The following is a 16,590-nucleotide window of genomic DNA, read 5'->3' on the forward strand; positions in this document are numbered from 1 at the left end:
TCCCAGCTACCAGCCCCAGGGAAAGACATGGGGCAGGGGTTCATTTCTTCTCCCACCCAACTAGCCAGGTACAAGCCATCTCCCTGGACCCCTCCCCAGGAGCTGGTACCAGACCCTCAATTCAACTTTATTCCAATAATTTAATAGAAAATTAAAATAAATAATATGAAACAGATTGAGATGGCTGAGCTGGTGCAGGCCCAGGCCCGCCTAGTACAAAGTTAAGGAGGTAGGGAGAATGGTGGGGGAAGGAGGCAGGCAAACTACCCTGCACAGTGCAGGGAGGTGGCTCAGTATGTGGTGGGTGTTATTAAGGGCTGGCTTGACACTTTGGCATGAAAAATGTACTAAAAAAAAGAAAAAGGGAATTCTAAATCATTCTAAACCAGCTGATGAGGGAAGATATCAGGACCAAGATGAGGATAAAGGAATGAACGTAGGCCTTCTGAAGGGCTCTGACTGAGGGGAGGGGTTGGAATGTACTGTTACTAGCAATGAGGTGGGAGTGAATGGAAAAGGGCCAAAGTGAACTGTACCATGCAATGAAGGGACAGAAGGAAGGCCCACGACTTGGCCAGCAAAGCCGGGGCAAAAGTCTGGGAAGTAGAGGAAAAGCTAGAGAGGGACTGCGTCCCAGTGGCAGGAAGAAAACAGGAAGAAAGGTCAAAAGTCAGTCCTTGAAGACAATCTGTTGGCCATGAGGACGCTCATCGTGGGTGATGTGGCGCCGGACATGGATCCTGCGGACACGGTGCTCTCGGTTCTCTTCATCCTCCCCTCGGCCTGTCCCGCCACCTCCAGCTGCACCCTCTGTGGCCTCCAGGAGGGCTGGGTCTGGGCCCCGGGGAGTCTCGTAGATCAGGATGTTCAGGGTCTCCTCAAAGATCCGGGCCTCTGGGAATTCCACCTGCAAAAGGCCAGCAACCCCCAGCTCCCACCCTCTGGACCAGTCACACAGCGAGCCCCCTTCCTAGCAGCTGCTGCACTGGCACATCTCCTAGCCTTTGCAATCACGGGGTCTTTAACCTGGACTGTCCTCTTTGAAGCTTCTTTACTCAAAGTACACAACTTAAAGGTCCAGCTCTGAAGCCGGGCAGAGTTATTTGTTTTCTCTCCTTTGCTGCCAAGTCTCTTGGTGTGCCCTTTCATTTGACAAATATCTACTGAGTAACTGCACTATACCAGGTGTTGTTCTAGGCACTGGGAATACAGCAGTGAACAAAATTAAGTTCCTATCTGCAGGAGGTTCACATTCTACAGGGAGGACACAGACACACATACAATAAAGTATAAACTACCAAATGATGATAAGTGTTATGGAAAAAAAATACAGCAGGAGAAGGGGGTGGGGATGGCCACATCCAGGAATGTTACAACTTTAAAGAGGGAGTTCAGAGAAGGCCTCACTGAGGTGACATCTGACTGAAAGCAAAACAAGGGGAGTGAAGGAGCCAGGTGGATAACTAGAGAAAGAGCAATCTGGGAAGAGGCAAGAGCAAGTGTAAGAGTTCTGGGGCAGGAGTGCACTTAGTGTATTATTTGAAGATCAGCAGCAAGGAGGCCAATGCAATGAGACAGAGTAATGAAGAGAGCAGAAAGGGATGAAGTGAAGAGGTGAGTGGGGGCTCCCCTTGTGTGGCTTGGAGGGATATAATTAACATAATTCTTAACAAGCTGCAGTCTAACTATTGGTTTATCTTCCTATCTTCCCAATTATAGAGGAAGCTGCTTGTAAGCTGGGTCATTCATTCATTCACGCACTCAATAAATGTTTCCTAGCTTCCACTGTGTGATAAGGGCCTAGCTAGTGCTAGAGATAGGAAAAAGAAGATACAGTCCTACCCTCAAGAAACTAAAATCTTGCTACTGCAGTAAACACCCCCCTACCTCCCACCCCCGGCAGAAGGGAGTATGACCAACTTTGTCTGGGGTTGTTGGGTTGAAATTTCATGAGCAAAGGTGTCCCAAAGAAACTGATGCCTGGCTTGGGTCTTAAAGATTAAGCATAAATTCATTAGGCAGACAGGGATGAGGAAAAATAATCCCAAGAGGGAACAGTGTGTGCAAAGGTAGGGAGGTATAAAATAGCATTGGGTGATTAGAGGCTTGCAGGAGGTGTATCTAGGGCACATCCTTCATATCAAGGTCAGAAGGGACCAGACTGATAAGATTGTCAGGAGTCAGATGACATGTCAGAGGGCTTGTACTTTACTCAGCATTTCATTCACCTTGATTTTAAGCCTGGTGCAGCACTTAGTGCAGAGTAGGTGCTCAGGAAGTATCTGCTGATGATTCCCATGTTAATAACTCAGGACCTACAAACTCAGTTTGTAGCGTTCTAAGAGGCCTGTGTGTTCTAAGGTCCTGAGGTTTTAAGAACCTATTTCGAATCAGGGACCCTTCTGAGATTCTAACGACAACTATGGTCCTTCTATATGGAAAAATGCATACATACTCCCAAACCTGCATGCTATTTCAAGATAGCTCTGAAACCCAACTGGCCTAGGTTAAGAATCCCACTCTTACCCAACACCCTCATTTCATAGGTAGAGATATAGAGACCCACAGAAGGTGACTTGCCCAAGGTTATACAGCTAAGACCCCAAAACTTGGAACTCCAGCTCCTGCCTCCCAGTAACAGACTTGCCCCTGCCTGATCTGCTGAGCTGCCAGCTCCTCGTCCTGCCCACCACCACAGCCCTCCCTGACCAGGCCCTTAATCCCTTCTGACCTTGGTCTGTTTCTTCTCCGTGGCATAGACAATGGAGGTGCAACACACCTCGGCGATTTTGCGGCCCTGCCCGTAGAAAGACCAGCAGCAGATCTCGTCCCCCAGTACATCCTTGAGGAAAAGCAGCCGCCCGTGGAAGCGCAGGGCCAGTTTGTCAAACAGCTCGATGTTCTTAAGTAAGTTGTCATCTGAAGTGCTGAGGGTCAGGGGGCCAGGAGGCCTCAGCACAACTGGCTTCTCTCCCTCTGTTCCCCTCTAGCATAGGGGCCCAGACACCCAGCACTGTGGTCCTGCCCAGGAATTGGGTGCCTGGCAGGGAGCTTCCTCCACCCCTGGGGCCAGGCTAAGCAGGCCTGAGAAAGGAAGTAGCATTTGCTGAGCAAATCCCAGCACAGCAGAGTGGCTACCAATGCAGGCTCTGGGACTAGGCTGTCTCATCCCTAGCTCCACTATTTAATTAAGTGACACGAGGGAAGTTACTTCACCTCTCGGTGCCTCAGTTTCCTCATCCATAAAATGGAGATCATAACAGTACCTACCTCAAACATTTGTGAGGATTATGTGAGTAAATATACGTAAAGCAATTAGTGCAATGCCTGTTGTAAAGTAAGCTCTTAGTAAAATGCTAGTCATTACCATCTATTCCTCACCTGAACCTGTTTACTGATGATAAAACTGAAGGTCAGAAGTGAAAATGACCTGTCCAAAGCACCCAGTGAGTAAGTGACAGAGCTGGAATTTGCATTCAGGTAGGCATTCTTTTCACCCCTCAGTGTGGTCACAGCCCTCCCCTTGGGCCAGAAGCAGAGCTGTGCTTGAGCCCAGGATTCTAGCCCGTATACCTCCCGGCCCCCAAGGTGGTCACCTGGTATAGGAGTACTTGTTGTTACTGCGGTTGTGCAGGAGCTTCACCACGGGCTGTTGGGGGAGAGAGGATGGAAAAGGGTGGGGGTCAGGCTGCAGAGAGAGGCCCCCAACCTCCACTCTTCAGGGCTCAGGGGCCTCACCTTGGAGGTGCTGGCCAGGAGCTGCTGCTCCTCTCGGGGAGATGTCACCATGGGGATGAGGCACAGCGGGGACAGGTTCTGCCTTTTTTGCTGGAGAAGAAGCGGAAGGTGGTTAACAGCACAAAGGTCACTCAGTCCCCTACACAAAAGCCTTCAAAAGCTGCTTGTTGCCTTTGGGGAAAAATCCAGACTTAGTGGTCCAAAACGCTCTGCAGGATCCGAACTCTCGGATCTTGTCTCTACCACTCTCCCCTGCCTGCTGGGCTTCAGCCCCGCTGATGTTCCTTTGCACATCCAGCTTGTGCACTCCCTCCACTCCCAACCCTTTGCTGCTCCCACTGCCGGGAATGGTCTGCACTCGGTTGTTTGCGTGGCTGGCTCCTTCATATCAGTCTGATACAACTCAAACAGTGCCCCTCAGAGGGGGCTGATCCCGCTCCCTAAGCTCCCTGCTTAAAGCAGCCTCCACTTCTGCCTTTCACATTATCAGTTCACTTTCTTCATGGCAGTCAGGGCCTTACATTTTCTCATTTTTCAGTACATTTGCTTATGGTCTGTCTCTTCGCACCTCGGGAGTAAGTGTCTAACATACAGTAGATGCTTAGAAAGTATCAGTTGAATGAATGAACCTGGCTGGGTGGGAGGCTGGAGGCAGAATCAGAACCAGACACACAGGCTTCTTTCCTCTTCTCTGTCTCCTAGAATCTTTATGCCAAAACCCCTCTCACCTCTCTCAACCTAAAAACTAGATGTGCAATTCTAATAGAAATTCTAGAAGATTTTTGTGAGAAACTCCTAAGACTTTTTCTAAAATTAATATGGAATAAAAGTCTACTATTACTTAGGTCAATTTTAAAAAGAGCCAAAAGAGACTTACCCTACCAGATATTAAGATAGCCTACAAAGCCATAATAATGAAAGCAGTGTGGTTTTGGTGTAGAAACAAACAAAAACAATGGAACACAACACAGAGCCTGGAAACACACTGGGGTATATATGAGAACGATATTTATACAGAGGATACCACCAATCAGTGGGGGAAAGTATTGGTTATTACTGTGTAGCAAATTGTCCCCAAACTTAGCAGCTTAAATCAACAATATTTATTCTCTCAGTTTTTGTAGGTTGGCAACTCAGGAGCAGCTCAGCTAGGTGCTTCTGGCATGGAATCTCTCACAAGGCTGTAGTCAAGTCAGCTGGGGCTGCAGTAATCTGAAGGTATGACTGGGTCTGAAAGATTCGTTTCTGAGAAAGCTTATTCATATGGCTGGCAAGTTCATGCTGGCTATTGGCAAGAAACATCTGACCCTTGTCATTTGGATCTCTCCATAGGGTTGCTTGAGTGTCCTCATAACATGGCAGCTGGCTTCTCCAGAGCAAATAATCCAACAGAAAGCAAAGTGAAGGCCTCAACGTCTTTTATGACCTAGTTTTGTTAGCCCTATTCAGTGTGGAAGGAAACTACATAAGGGAATGAAAACTAGGGGAAAGAATCATTGGGGACTGCCTTGGAGGATAGGACCATGGTCCACCTTCTGGCCCCCATTGATTCAAATCCCTCCCATATGCAAAATACACTCACCCCCTCCCAAGATTCCCCAAAGTCTCATCCCATTACAGCATCAGCTTCAAGTACAGAATCTTGTCATCTAATTCAGGTCCAGGTGGAAATGAGGCTCCTTGGGTGTAGTTCCTTAACTACAGGTCCTTAAGTACATTTCCTCTTGATCTGAAGACCTGTGAACTAAAGAGACAAGTTATCTCTTCCATATACCCAATATGCAATGGTGGAACAGGCATTAGGATAACCACTAGGACACCAATGTTCAAAAGGGAGAGGCAGGGACATGAGGTACATAGAAGTCACTGCTTCAAAGAAATTCTGTAATCCAGTTTGACAAATGCTGGGAGCTCTCTGACGCATACTCTTGTCCAGAAATGATTCTCTATGGCTCTTGGCTCTGCCCTGAGTCATTCTTCCTTTTCCATGAAAGATGGTCCAGGTCTGCAGCTCCATAGTTTCCTTAGCCTGTTTTCTGCCTGTTGAACTTTTGGAGTCCAAAGGCCTCTTCTCCTCTTGCACTGCCTCTGTCCCATTCAGTCCAAGCTGGCAGTGTTTCTGCCAACATAATTCTCTTAAAAATTTAATGGGTGTCCTGTGAGTCTTGGGGTCCAGTGCATTAGACAAAAGCCACTCTCACAAATCTCTGTGAGATAAGCTCTTCTCTACTCTGGGCTTGCACTGAGACTGCTGCTGTGTAACACCCTTAAGCTTCTTAGAAGTGCCATTATTTGATTGAACTGTTCTCTGAGGCATCTTCTTGGATATTTCTGAGGTTTTAACAAAGGATTTTACAATCAAAATCTCAGCTTCATCTTTAGACCACGTTTTACTGAGAATGCCCTGTATTTGGTCTTTGCCTGGAAGCCATTTGTCAATTTTAACATCAGTTATTATCTGAAAGGTTGGGAATTTTCAAACCCAGTAATTCCTGGCTTCTTTTTCTTCAACTCTTTTTTTCTTTAGCTTACCCTCTCCTCTTCTATTTTACTACAAGCAACAAGAAAACTGTTGGCACCTTCAATATTCTGCCTGGAAATCTCTTTAGTTAGATCACCCACTCCATTAGGTATGTTTTCTGCTTTCTACATTCCTGTAGGAAACAATGTTGCTAAACTTCTGCCACTACATACTAAAGATTACCTTTCCACCACTTTCCAATAACATTTTCCTCACTGCAGCCTCCTCAAAGGTCATCAGACTTCTATGAACCAACTCTTTAAAGATCTTTAGGCCTTTATTAACACTCTTCTCAAAGTCCTTCCAGCTTTGGCCTACTTCCAGCTTATAAAGCTACTCGTACATTTTAGGTTTTTGTTACGGCAGAATCCAACTCCAAATACCAAAATGTGTTATCTGTTGCTGGATAACAAATCACTACAAATTTAGCAGCTTAAAACAACAATAAACAATTACTGAGCCAGCCCTGATGGCCTAATGGTTAAAGTTCGGCACACTCTACTTCGGTGGCACAGGTTCCTTTCCTGGAGGCAAAACCACACCACTTGTCTGTCAGTGGCCACGCTGTGGCAGCAGCTCACATAGAAGAACTAGGATGACTTACAAATGGAATATACAACTAGGTACTGGGGCTTTGGGGAGGGGAAAAAAAGCCCAACTATTATCTCACACAGTTCTGTAAGTTGGGAACCTTAGAGTGGCTAAAACCCTAGCTAGCCCAGGGTCTCTCATGAAGTTGAAGTCCAGTTGTTGGCCAGGGCTGTAGTTATCTGAAGACTTGACTGGGAAGTAGATTCTCTTACTTCTGAGATAGTTCACCCATGGGGCTGGGAGTTTGTGCTGACTGTTGGCAGGAGGCTTCAGATCCTCACTAAGAGGACTTCTCCCTACAGCTGCTTGAATGTCCTCACATGGCAGCTGGCTTCCCCCAGAGTGCGTGATTCAAGAGGGAGGCAGAAACTGCAATGTCTTTTATGACTAGCTTTAGAAGTCACACACTATCATTTCTGCAGTATCTAACTAGCTACACAGGTCACCCCAATTCAGTGTGGGAGGGGACTAAACAAGAGCCTGAAAAACAGAAGGCAAGAATTGCTGGTGGCCATCTTGGATGCTGGCTACCACAGATTGTTTAGTAGATGGCACTGGGAAAACTAGCTCACTCTATGTGGGATAAAAAAAGAGTTAAATCCTGGGCCGGCTCGGTGGCACAGCGGTGAAGTTCGCATGTTCCACTTCTTGGCAGCCCGGGGTTCGCCAGTTCAGTATCCTGGGTGCGGACATGGCACTGCTTGGAAAAAGCCATGCTGTGGTAGGCGTCCCGCGTATAAAGTAGAGCAAGGTGGGCATGGATGTCGGCTCAGGGCCAGTCTTCCTCAGCAAAAAGAGGAGGATTGGCAGTAGTTAGCTCAGGACTGATCTTCCTCAAAAAAAAAAAAAAGGAGTTAAATTCCTTTTCTAATTCACATTTACAAAAGTGAATTCCATTTAGATTAAAAGACCCATACATGAAAGATAAAACTATAAAGCTAATAAAAAATGTAGACTAGGAAAAGAATTCTTAAACAAGACCCTAAAAGGATCCACCATTAGGGGAAAAAACAAGAGGACTCTGACTACATTGAAATCAATGATTTCTCCAGTTGACAACAGAAAGCATGACTTTACATAATAATGTTGAAGGAATGATACAATTATAATTATTCGACAACCCTAATGAAATTACTGATTTAGGCAAGGATTATCAATTGGTGTGAGGTTGATAGGTAATTGCCATTCATATAGTGCCTAAATAACATCACACAGATTATAGTTGGCAACAGGGAAATTTAACTACAATGGAGGGACCTAAACCCAGGGGCCAATTCCAAGCATCACTGATGATGGGTCATATTAGCAACACAATAGGTCTCTCGATATAAAACAATATGAAATATATAACATTACCTAAAATGTATTCTAACCAAAATATTTAATATCAAGCCTTTAAATCTACCATCTAGTTTACAGAAAACTCAGGATAGGGTAGGGTAACAAACCAAATGATATAAGTAAATAACCAAGCAAATTTAGAAAGTGGGTCATTGTACAGGACATGTAGTGGTCTCTTTAACACGTCAGCATTGTGAGAAAAAAGGGACAGTTTCGGGTTGGAAGACACTTAAAGAACATAAGAAGCAGACGTAATGCAAGGATCTAGATTGGGTCCTAGTTTACAAGAACCAGCTATAAAAGACATTGCTGGAACAAATGTAAAAATTTGTGTACGCCCTTTATGTTAGATAGGATAAAATTTTATTGACACGGAAAGATGGCAATTATTAACAAACAACAACAAAAGCAGATTACAAAACAGCACATACAGCATGATCAATTTTGGCAAACACACAAACACACACGAAAATACCTGGAAGGATATTTGGTGCTTTTCTTTTGTTTTTGATTATCTGTGTGTCCTAAATTTCTACAATACTTATATACTGCTTTAAGAATAATAAATGGATCCTACTACTGGGTATCCATCCAAAGAGCTTGAAGTCAGCAATTCCAAAAGTCCCATGCACCCCAATGTTCACTGCAGCATTATTTACAATAGCCAAGACATGGAAGCAACCTAAGTGCCCACCAACAGATGACTGGATAAAGAAGATGTGGTATATATATACAATGGAATACTACTCAGCTGTAAAAAAAGAACAAAATCGTCCCATTTGCAACAAGATGGATGGACCTTGAGGGAATTATGTTAAGTGAAATAAGCCAGATAGAGAAGGACAATCTCTGTATGACTCCAATCACATGAGGAATTTAAAAATGTGGACAAAGAGAACAGATTAGTGGCTACCAGGGGAAAGGTGGGGTGGGGCGTGGGCACAAAGGGTGAAGGGGCATACCTATAACACGACTGACAGACAATAATGTACAACTGAAATTTCACAAGATTGTAACCTATCATTAACTCAATAAAAGTTTTTAGAAAAAATGATAAATTAAAAAAATAATAATAAATGGTTATTTATAATTAAAAAATCAAGGATTTCTATTCAACAACAGATGCCACAGAGGTAACACTCTAAGAGAAAATATTAGCAACATCTAAAACTGACTATAAATCATTATCTGAAACAGACTTTCTTAACTGGGGATCCTCATCTGAATCTCAAAACACAGCAAATAATCTGAGTAACTGATTTTGCAACTCTCCTGAGGATGACAGGTAAATAGTACCATTCTAGATGCATAAGACAAGAGTTAATTTATTATGTACAACACATGCCTCAGGGTAACATGGCTTAATTCCTCCTAAGAACAAAACTAAAATATGTGAGGATCTCCTGCAAAGCAACCAGAAAAAGATAGGAAACTCAGTAGAAAATTTGGTAAAGAATATGAATAGGGAATTCACAGAAGGGGAAAGCAAAAAAGCTAGTATGAAAAGATGCTCAGTCTCATTAGTAATCAGAGGCAAGCAAATTAAAATGAGATCACTCTATACCAATCAGATTGGCAAAATTAGAATGCGGGATGATGCTATGTGTTGTCGAGGAGACACAAAAATGGAATCCCTTATGCAGTGCTGACCAAGAGTATAAAGTGCTACAGCCATTTGGGAGAGTAATCCAATGATACTTGCTGAAATTCATTTGTATGTGTCTTGTGACCCAACAATTACACTCCCAGCTACAATCATGAGAAACCCTGGCCCAGGACCCATAAGGCTACATGTACAAGGATGCTCATGGTGGCTCTGTTTGTGAGGGCAGGAAGCAGGAGGCAATCTACATCTCCAGCCTCAGGGAAATATATAAGTAAAATATGGTGAATGCACACCATAGATTCCTGTACAGCAGTTAGAAGCAAAGAACTAAATGTACATACAGCAGCATGACTAGATCTGGAAAAAAGTGTTGAATTAAGAAATAGAACACATGATCCATAGCTCAATGCCATTTATGGAAATTTAAAATGCATACATATACAACACAATGCTTTAGCTTTTCAAGGGTACAAACATAATCCAAGCATATGGATCAAAACATTAAAATTGGAGGGGTACCTACAGGGAAAGGGAAGTAGGTAGAGGATTGGGAAGGAAAAAAATAGAAAGAGAAGATTTGCATAGATCAATGATGATTAAGTGCCATATACTGAGGAATATACGGAACTCAATTCTCTGTATCTAAATCTTAAAAACAAAACGAAAACCCTCCAAAGAAACAAGCAAATTCTAGCTGAGTAGGGTGGGGATGGGAACAATCTCAGGGAAACCTAGAGAGGAGGCAGCTGGAGCAGAGAAGAAAAAGCATTGCACCTGGGAGTCAGATAACCTGGGGCTGAATCTGAGTTCTGCTGCTTACGGGCTCTTTGACCTTGGATGCATCCCCAACTTCCCTCATGTTTCATTTTACGTCAAACAGGGGTACAAGATGTCCACACAAGCAGACTGTAGAATCACTCCTGACACACAGTGGGTGTGAGATAACATTAGATAAATGTAAAACTATACAGCAGGAATGCATTTCCAAGATCATCTAGTCTAATGTTTTTCAAACTGTAAGTGGTAACCCATTAAGGGGTTATGAAATAAGTTTAATGGGTCTCAAATAGCACTAAAAAGAAAGAAGACAATATATCAGAGTGTATTTCACTAAAAGTATCATTTTATAAAACTCTCATCTCAGTTATGTGAGCATGAAATGCATTTTTTTTATGAGATGCCGTCAAAAAGTTTGAGAAACATGGATACTGATCAAAGGAATTCTATATTTTTGGATTTCAAGAATAAGTATTGTCCAATATAATAGAGAGTTGTTCATAGTTGCCACTTTTGAATATACAAAGGGCATCAAAAAAGAAACTCTTATAATTTCCTGTTAATATTGTATCATAAAAGAAAGGACATTGTTAACTGTAAAAACAGAACAGCATAAAAGGCTTTATGTTAAAACTCACTACATTGTACATGTTTTTCTCATTTCCCTATTTTTTGGAACATAAGGACAGAATGCCAGAGGTAGGAATTGACTCACTCAAGGTCACTCAGTCAGCTGGGGCAGAGGTGACACTTAACCCATATGTCCTGGCTGGGCTTTCCAAGTTCTTCTCAGAACCCTAAGAGATCCACAGAAGAGAAGCCCAGCAGGTGGGGCTCTGGATCCCCCAACCCGGTTTTATTGGGAGCAGCTCTGTTTATATGAGAGTTCATTGGTAAAAAAAATTTTTAAACCCCCTGGGGGATGGGGCGTGGAATGCTGCCTCCCAGGACAAGACCAGATCACAGAGGTCATTATATTCTGATTTAAATTTAGATTTTCCCCCTTAGTGGCACAAGGGAGTTATTTAGGATTTCTGAGCAAGGGAGAGAATAGACTGGGATTGTGTTAAGGATAATTACTCAGGCAGTGGTGTAACAGCTGAACTGGCTGGGAAGGAACAGCAAGAAGCAGAGAGAGAGCTGTCATTTAACTATTGCAGTAGTCTTGGCAAGAGGTGGTGAGCAGGGCCCTGTCCGAGGCAGCAGAGATACAGAGGACAGCACCCCCAAATTCTCTGGGGTCATGGTTAGTCAGGGCTAGACCACAGGCAGCCTCTCCAGGTAGTACCTTATATTTCCTTTTTTTTAATGTTCTAACATCTAACTGCTTGGACAGCTCTCCCAGGGACATGGGCATAGAGGTGGGACTCAGGAGGCAGGAGAGGGACCCTCACCTGCAGTGCCAGCTGGCAGTCCTCAATCAGGCCCTGTACCAGGTAGTAGCGTGCTTCACCTAGTAGCTCCCCCAGTTCTCTGGTACTCTCAGGCAGTGGCACGGACCCGTCCCGCAGGTAGTTGAGGATTGTACCAAAGTGGCGGCCGCTCCGATCAATCAGCACCCAACCTGGTAGGGTGGGGAAAGGCAGAAGGAAGGATGGCTTTGCTGGGGGACCGTGGAGCTACTAAATTTTTTTAAAACAAGGATTCCAAAGCTACAAGTCTGAATATTGATCTGTCTCAAACCTCTCCCATGTCCAAGAAAAACCCTTTAAAACATCTCCAGTGAGTTCGCCCATAGGCCCCCTTTTAAAATATCCAGCCACAGAGAATTAAGTCTCTCTCAAGTCTGTTCTACATTGAGAAGGTTCTCGCCAGGAGAAAGTTCTTATAGGTTACCTTATTAATAAGCCACTAACCTCTTCGTTAATTCTGACCATCCTATTTAATTAAACTGTCTATACTCCAGTTCACTACCATTTTAACCTTTATATTCTTCATAGAACTTATTACGACCTGGAATTACACGTTTGTTTCGTTTTTTCTATGTTTACTTGCTTATTGTTCTCCCCCTGCCCTCAGAAAAAAGCAAACTCCATAAGGCTAATCTTATCAGATTCGTTTCCTAAAGTATCTCAGCACTAACTGGCTTACAAATACTTACTGAATAAATTCTTCACCTTCAGATATTTGAAGACTGAGCTCTACCTCCCAAATTTTTATTCTCCTGTTCTCACAATCCTTTTTAACCCCTTCTGAATAGCACCCTCCCCGCCCCCCAAAAAACTTTAAGGTTCCACTTGGGCATGTGGGGCCCAAACCTAAATGTAGCACTCCAAGAAGGTAAAGTTCGCCCGCCAAAGAGAACCGTCCGCCCTCCTCTGGTGTCCCTGGCAAACCCAAAGCAGGTTTCTGTCTCCTCCTCCTATGATCTGCATTTACAGAAGGATTCGCAGAGTGTACAGGGAGCTGGGTTAGGGGAACACAGAGACAGACAAGATCCCCCAACTCTGCAGGTTAGTTGTTAGCGGTGGAACAAAAGAATGGGCAGCTCTAAGAAACCGGCGAAGCCTGCCTGGAAGGGTGCTGCTGGCAGCACGGCAGCTTCCCAGGTCTCTCGAGCTGAGGGGTGAAGGGGAGAACTGGGGGGAGTGGTAATGAAAATTCGAGGTGACGTGTTGAATTACTACAGCGCCCGGCAGAGTTAGAGTAGGTTCCGTAAATGTTCGTTATTGCTGGAGGTAACGAGTAGGGGAGGAGGGAGATTATGAATGAGACAAGGAGATGAGATGGGATGGGGAGGCTGGGGGACGTGAGAATGAGTTAAGTGGACGGTAGTGAGACGAGAGAAGGGCCATGAGGAGGCTGGGCGATGAAAGACCAGAGGAAAGGGATCCGGGGGCTGGAGGACAGCGCAAGTAAGGGCGGCGCGCGTACCTCCGGCGTCCGTGAGCACCTCCGCGCGGCCGCTGAACATGGCCTTGAGCAAGGTGTCCTGGCCCGTGAGGGTGCGCAGCGTGGTGTAGTGTAGTGAGCCGCCCACGTTCAGCTTCACGTACTTGCTGTTAGGGGTCAGCGGCTTGAGACCGTAGGCGGTGGAGCCAGGCTCGAGACCCGAGGGCTTAGGGACATCCAGACACGGGGCCTCGGCCGCTGCCGAGCCCGAGGCTTCGGCCGACATGCCTGGTGGTGACGGCGGGCGGCGATTCTAGGCTCTCTCCGCGTCCTCTGGCCGGTCCCAAAGACCCCGGGACCCGAGCTCTCAGGGCAAACCGCTGGGCTCCTAAGCCCTTAGGCCGCCGCTACTCCGCTACACCTGCCCTCAGCCCCATCGCGCCGGCCCGCCCGGAAGCCGGGCCGAGCAGCTGCGCAGGCGCGGCAAGGTCCCGCCCCGGCCTCGCGGGCCGGGGGTGCGGAGCATGCGTAGTGGCCTTGGGCCCGTTGCGGGAGCCCAGACAAGCTGCCGCGGACCCCCTGTCTCCCCGCCCCGCCCCCACCAGCCCGGGCCAGGCCCGGCGGGGGGTTGCGTCAAGTGTGCCCCCCTCGCGAGTAGCCGACGCCAGCTTGAGGAGGCGCCTCGCCCCTGCCTGCTGTCGGAAGCGACGTCCCCGCTCCGTGGTTGGCTTTCTGCTCTCAGGGTGCTTCAAGAGCGTGAAGGGAAAACTGAGGCCCAGAGGGGCAGGGGATTGGCAAGGTTTCCTGGCCCCCAGCGCCACGCACTTGGCAGACTCAAGAGAGCTTGGAACAAAGCACGAAGGGAAGCTCGCAAGGGAGGCCAAAGGGGAGGCCAGGGGAGGTGGCGGTAGTCTAGGGCATGCAGCCTGTGAGTGGGTAAGGTTGTTGTGGAGGGCTTCTCTGAGGAGGTGATACGGAGGCGGGCTGGGTGAGCCAAAGAGTCCAAAGAAAGATTTCTTCACTCTCAAGGTCTGGTAGTAGTGATCCTTTATTCAGAGAATAGCATGGGGACAGGACCCATGGGCAGTGAAGAGCTGCAGTGTGTTGAGGGTTAGGGCTAAATTTATAAGGCATGGGTATGTGACATATTTTTACTAGACAAAGGAAAGATGATGCAAAAAGTGTGTGGGGTCTGGCTGTTGTGTGGTCCTATAGCTTTAGATATGAATCGGGAGACTGGCATGTAGGCCAGGATGCCTTGGGCTTCTCTCCCTGGGGCAGCCTTGATCCACATCAATATCGAGCTGAAGCAGAGAAGAAGCGGTCAAATGGAGGTGTGAGGAAGAGAGTTCCAAGCAGAGGGAAGGGCAAATACACAGACTCTCAAGCAGGAACACACTTGATGTATTTGGGGAGCAGAGAGAATGTCAGGGGTGGCTGGAGTGGCTGAGCAAAGGTCTTAGAATCCCAGCTAATATCATTAGATACTCAACCCTGGGGAAAAAAAAAGAGGATAGGAACACATTGTTGACAAAGTGTTTTTATCAGACTCGATCTACAATCCAGTTGAGAGGCTGATACATCAGAGATTTAACAATGGACCTTACTGTCTAGCAGGGAGCTTTGCTGGAGAGAAAAACTAAACACAGAGTTGTAGTTTCCGCCCTCTCACCAGTTCAACAGGTGATCCCGAGCAATTCATTTCCTCTAGGCTTGCTTGGTTCCTTTTGTGCTTAGTGAGGAATGCAAATTTAAATACCTGCAGGGCACAGGTTGGAGTGTAAACGAGTGGAGTGGGCCAGTTATAAGGTGTTGGTGGGTAAAGGGGCCTGTGGTGACTTGTGGAGAGTCATTGTGGAGAGCTCATGTTCTGCCGAAGGGATTGCCAATTCTGATTTTTCCAGTGTAGCTGGTGAAACAATTTCTCTTGACAGCTGGAAGCTGATTTGCACTCTCCCTTCAGAAGCCTTGTGTTGCTGGGAGCCTACCTGCCACTATCAGCTAGGCTGCAGTATTGTCCTTTTGAGTATAAAAAGTTTCACAGAACACCAACATCAAAGTCACTCTCTGGTGGATTGAGATAATCATGTCCATAATCATGTCTGAACACATTGTCCAAACCACAGAAGTGACCAAACACAACCTCCTCCCCTACAGTTTGAGTGACTTGCTTCTTTACCAAGTACAGCTTTAGACCCATTCTTTCCTCCTAACTTCTAGATAAGAATAATTAAGATAACCAAAAAGAATTATGTCCACTTCTTGACAGCATCCAACCTAGAGCAAATCTCCCCTTTATTGAACCTTCCTAGAAAATCACCTAATACAAGTCCGAATCCTGTAATAACAATGCGCTTTCTAACATGTGCTTGCTGAGATGCCCAGGATGGGTTCCCCATGGTGTGCAGTTGCCCTTGTTCAACCACAGGTGCATGCCTGGTAGTGTTTGGCTGGAGGACATTGTCAGAAATGGAGCATCCACAGATGAAACCCTCACTGTCTTGGACTGGGACCTTTGACTCTATAATAATGTGTACATCTGAGATCCCTTGTGTCTCTAACTGTTTGAGGTACTATCCTACCCATGGCTGGGATGTAAGGTCTCGCTGAATTGAGCTCTCATGTTTCATTGAGACCTTTTAGCGTTGGGATTATTTTGTTTGTCTTCCTTGTGTGGGGGACTGGAATTGGCCACCCCCAGATATGTCTCTTTGGTATGAGGATTATTTTGGGCCGGTTACTTTTAAAAACTGCAGACAGGAAAGAAACTCTGAAAAGTAGAATTTACTTACCCTTTGTTAAGAGACGTTTACATTTGTAAGGGAACTCTCCATCTGTAAAGGTGTCTCCCTCTGTGTACCAGGAAGAAGGGGGGATGACCTTATCTCTAGAAACTCTTATGAATGTGGAAGGCAAGGACTTAAATCTGCATAATAACCTTACTCTTGTTTACTGTACTTTTCTGGTAATCTCCCATAACTGACTCCCCCTACCCCCAACATCCTCCTTTGCCTTTAGCTGAGTGTGGTATTTAAGAGGAGAGCTTCAGCCATTCTGGCGAGTTGCTCAGTTTGCCTGAGCCTCTCCCATGTATACATGTTATAAAGCTTTGTTTAATTTTCTCCTGTTATTCTGTCTCATGTGAATTTAATTCATTGTCCGGCCATAAGGACTCAGAGCGGGT

General features: G+C 45.7%; 1 protein-coding gene across 1 annotated transcript; it reads right to left on the reverse strand.

Moving 5' to 3' along the window:
* Positions 1 to 120: 120 nt before the first annotated feature.
* On the reverse strand, positions 121 to 13,888 carry KCTD13 (potassium channel tetramerization domain containing 13). The gene is made up of 6 exons (XM_014863928.3): positions 13,449 to 13,888; positions 11,969 to 12,138; positions 3,739 to 3,828; positions 3,597 to 3,649; positions 2,732 to 2,927; positions 121 to 907 (listed from the first exon to the last, which is right to left on the reverse strand). The coding sequence occupies exons 1-6, from the start codon at positions 13,690 to 13,692 to the stop codon at positions 671 to 673; spliced, it is 990 nt and encodes a 329-aa protein (XP_014719414.1). The 5' UTR covers positions 13,693 to 13,888; the 3' UTR covers positions 121 to 670.
* Positions 13,889 to 16,590: the final 2,702 nt, after the last annotated feature.

Source organism: Equus asinus, chromosome 14 (genome assembly GCF_041296235.1).
Source record: "Equus asinus isolate D_3611 breed Donkey chromosome 14, EquAss-T2T_v2, whole genome shotgun sequence".
In the NCBI taxonomy this organism is placed as follows: domain Eukaryota; kingdom Metazoa; phylum Chordata; class Mammalia; order Perissodactyla; family Equidae; genus Equus; species Equus asinus.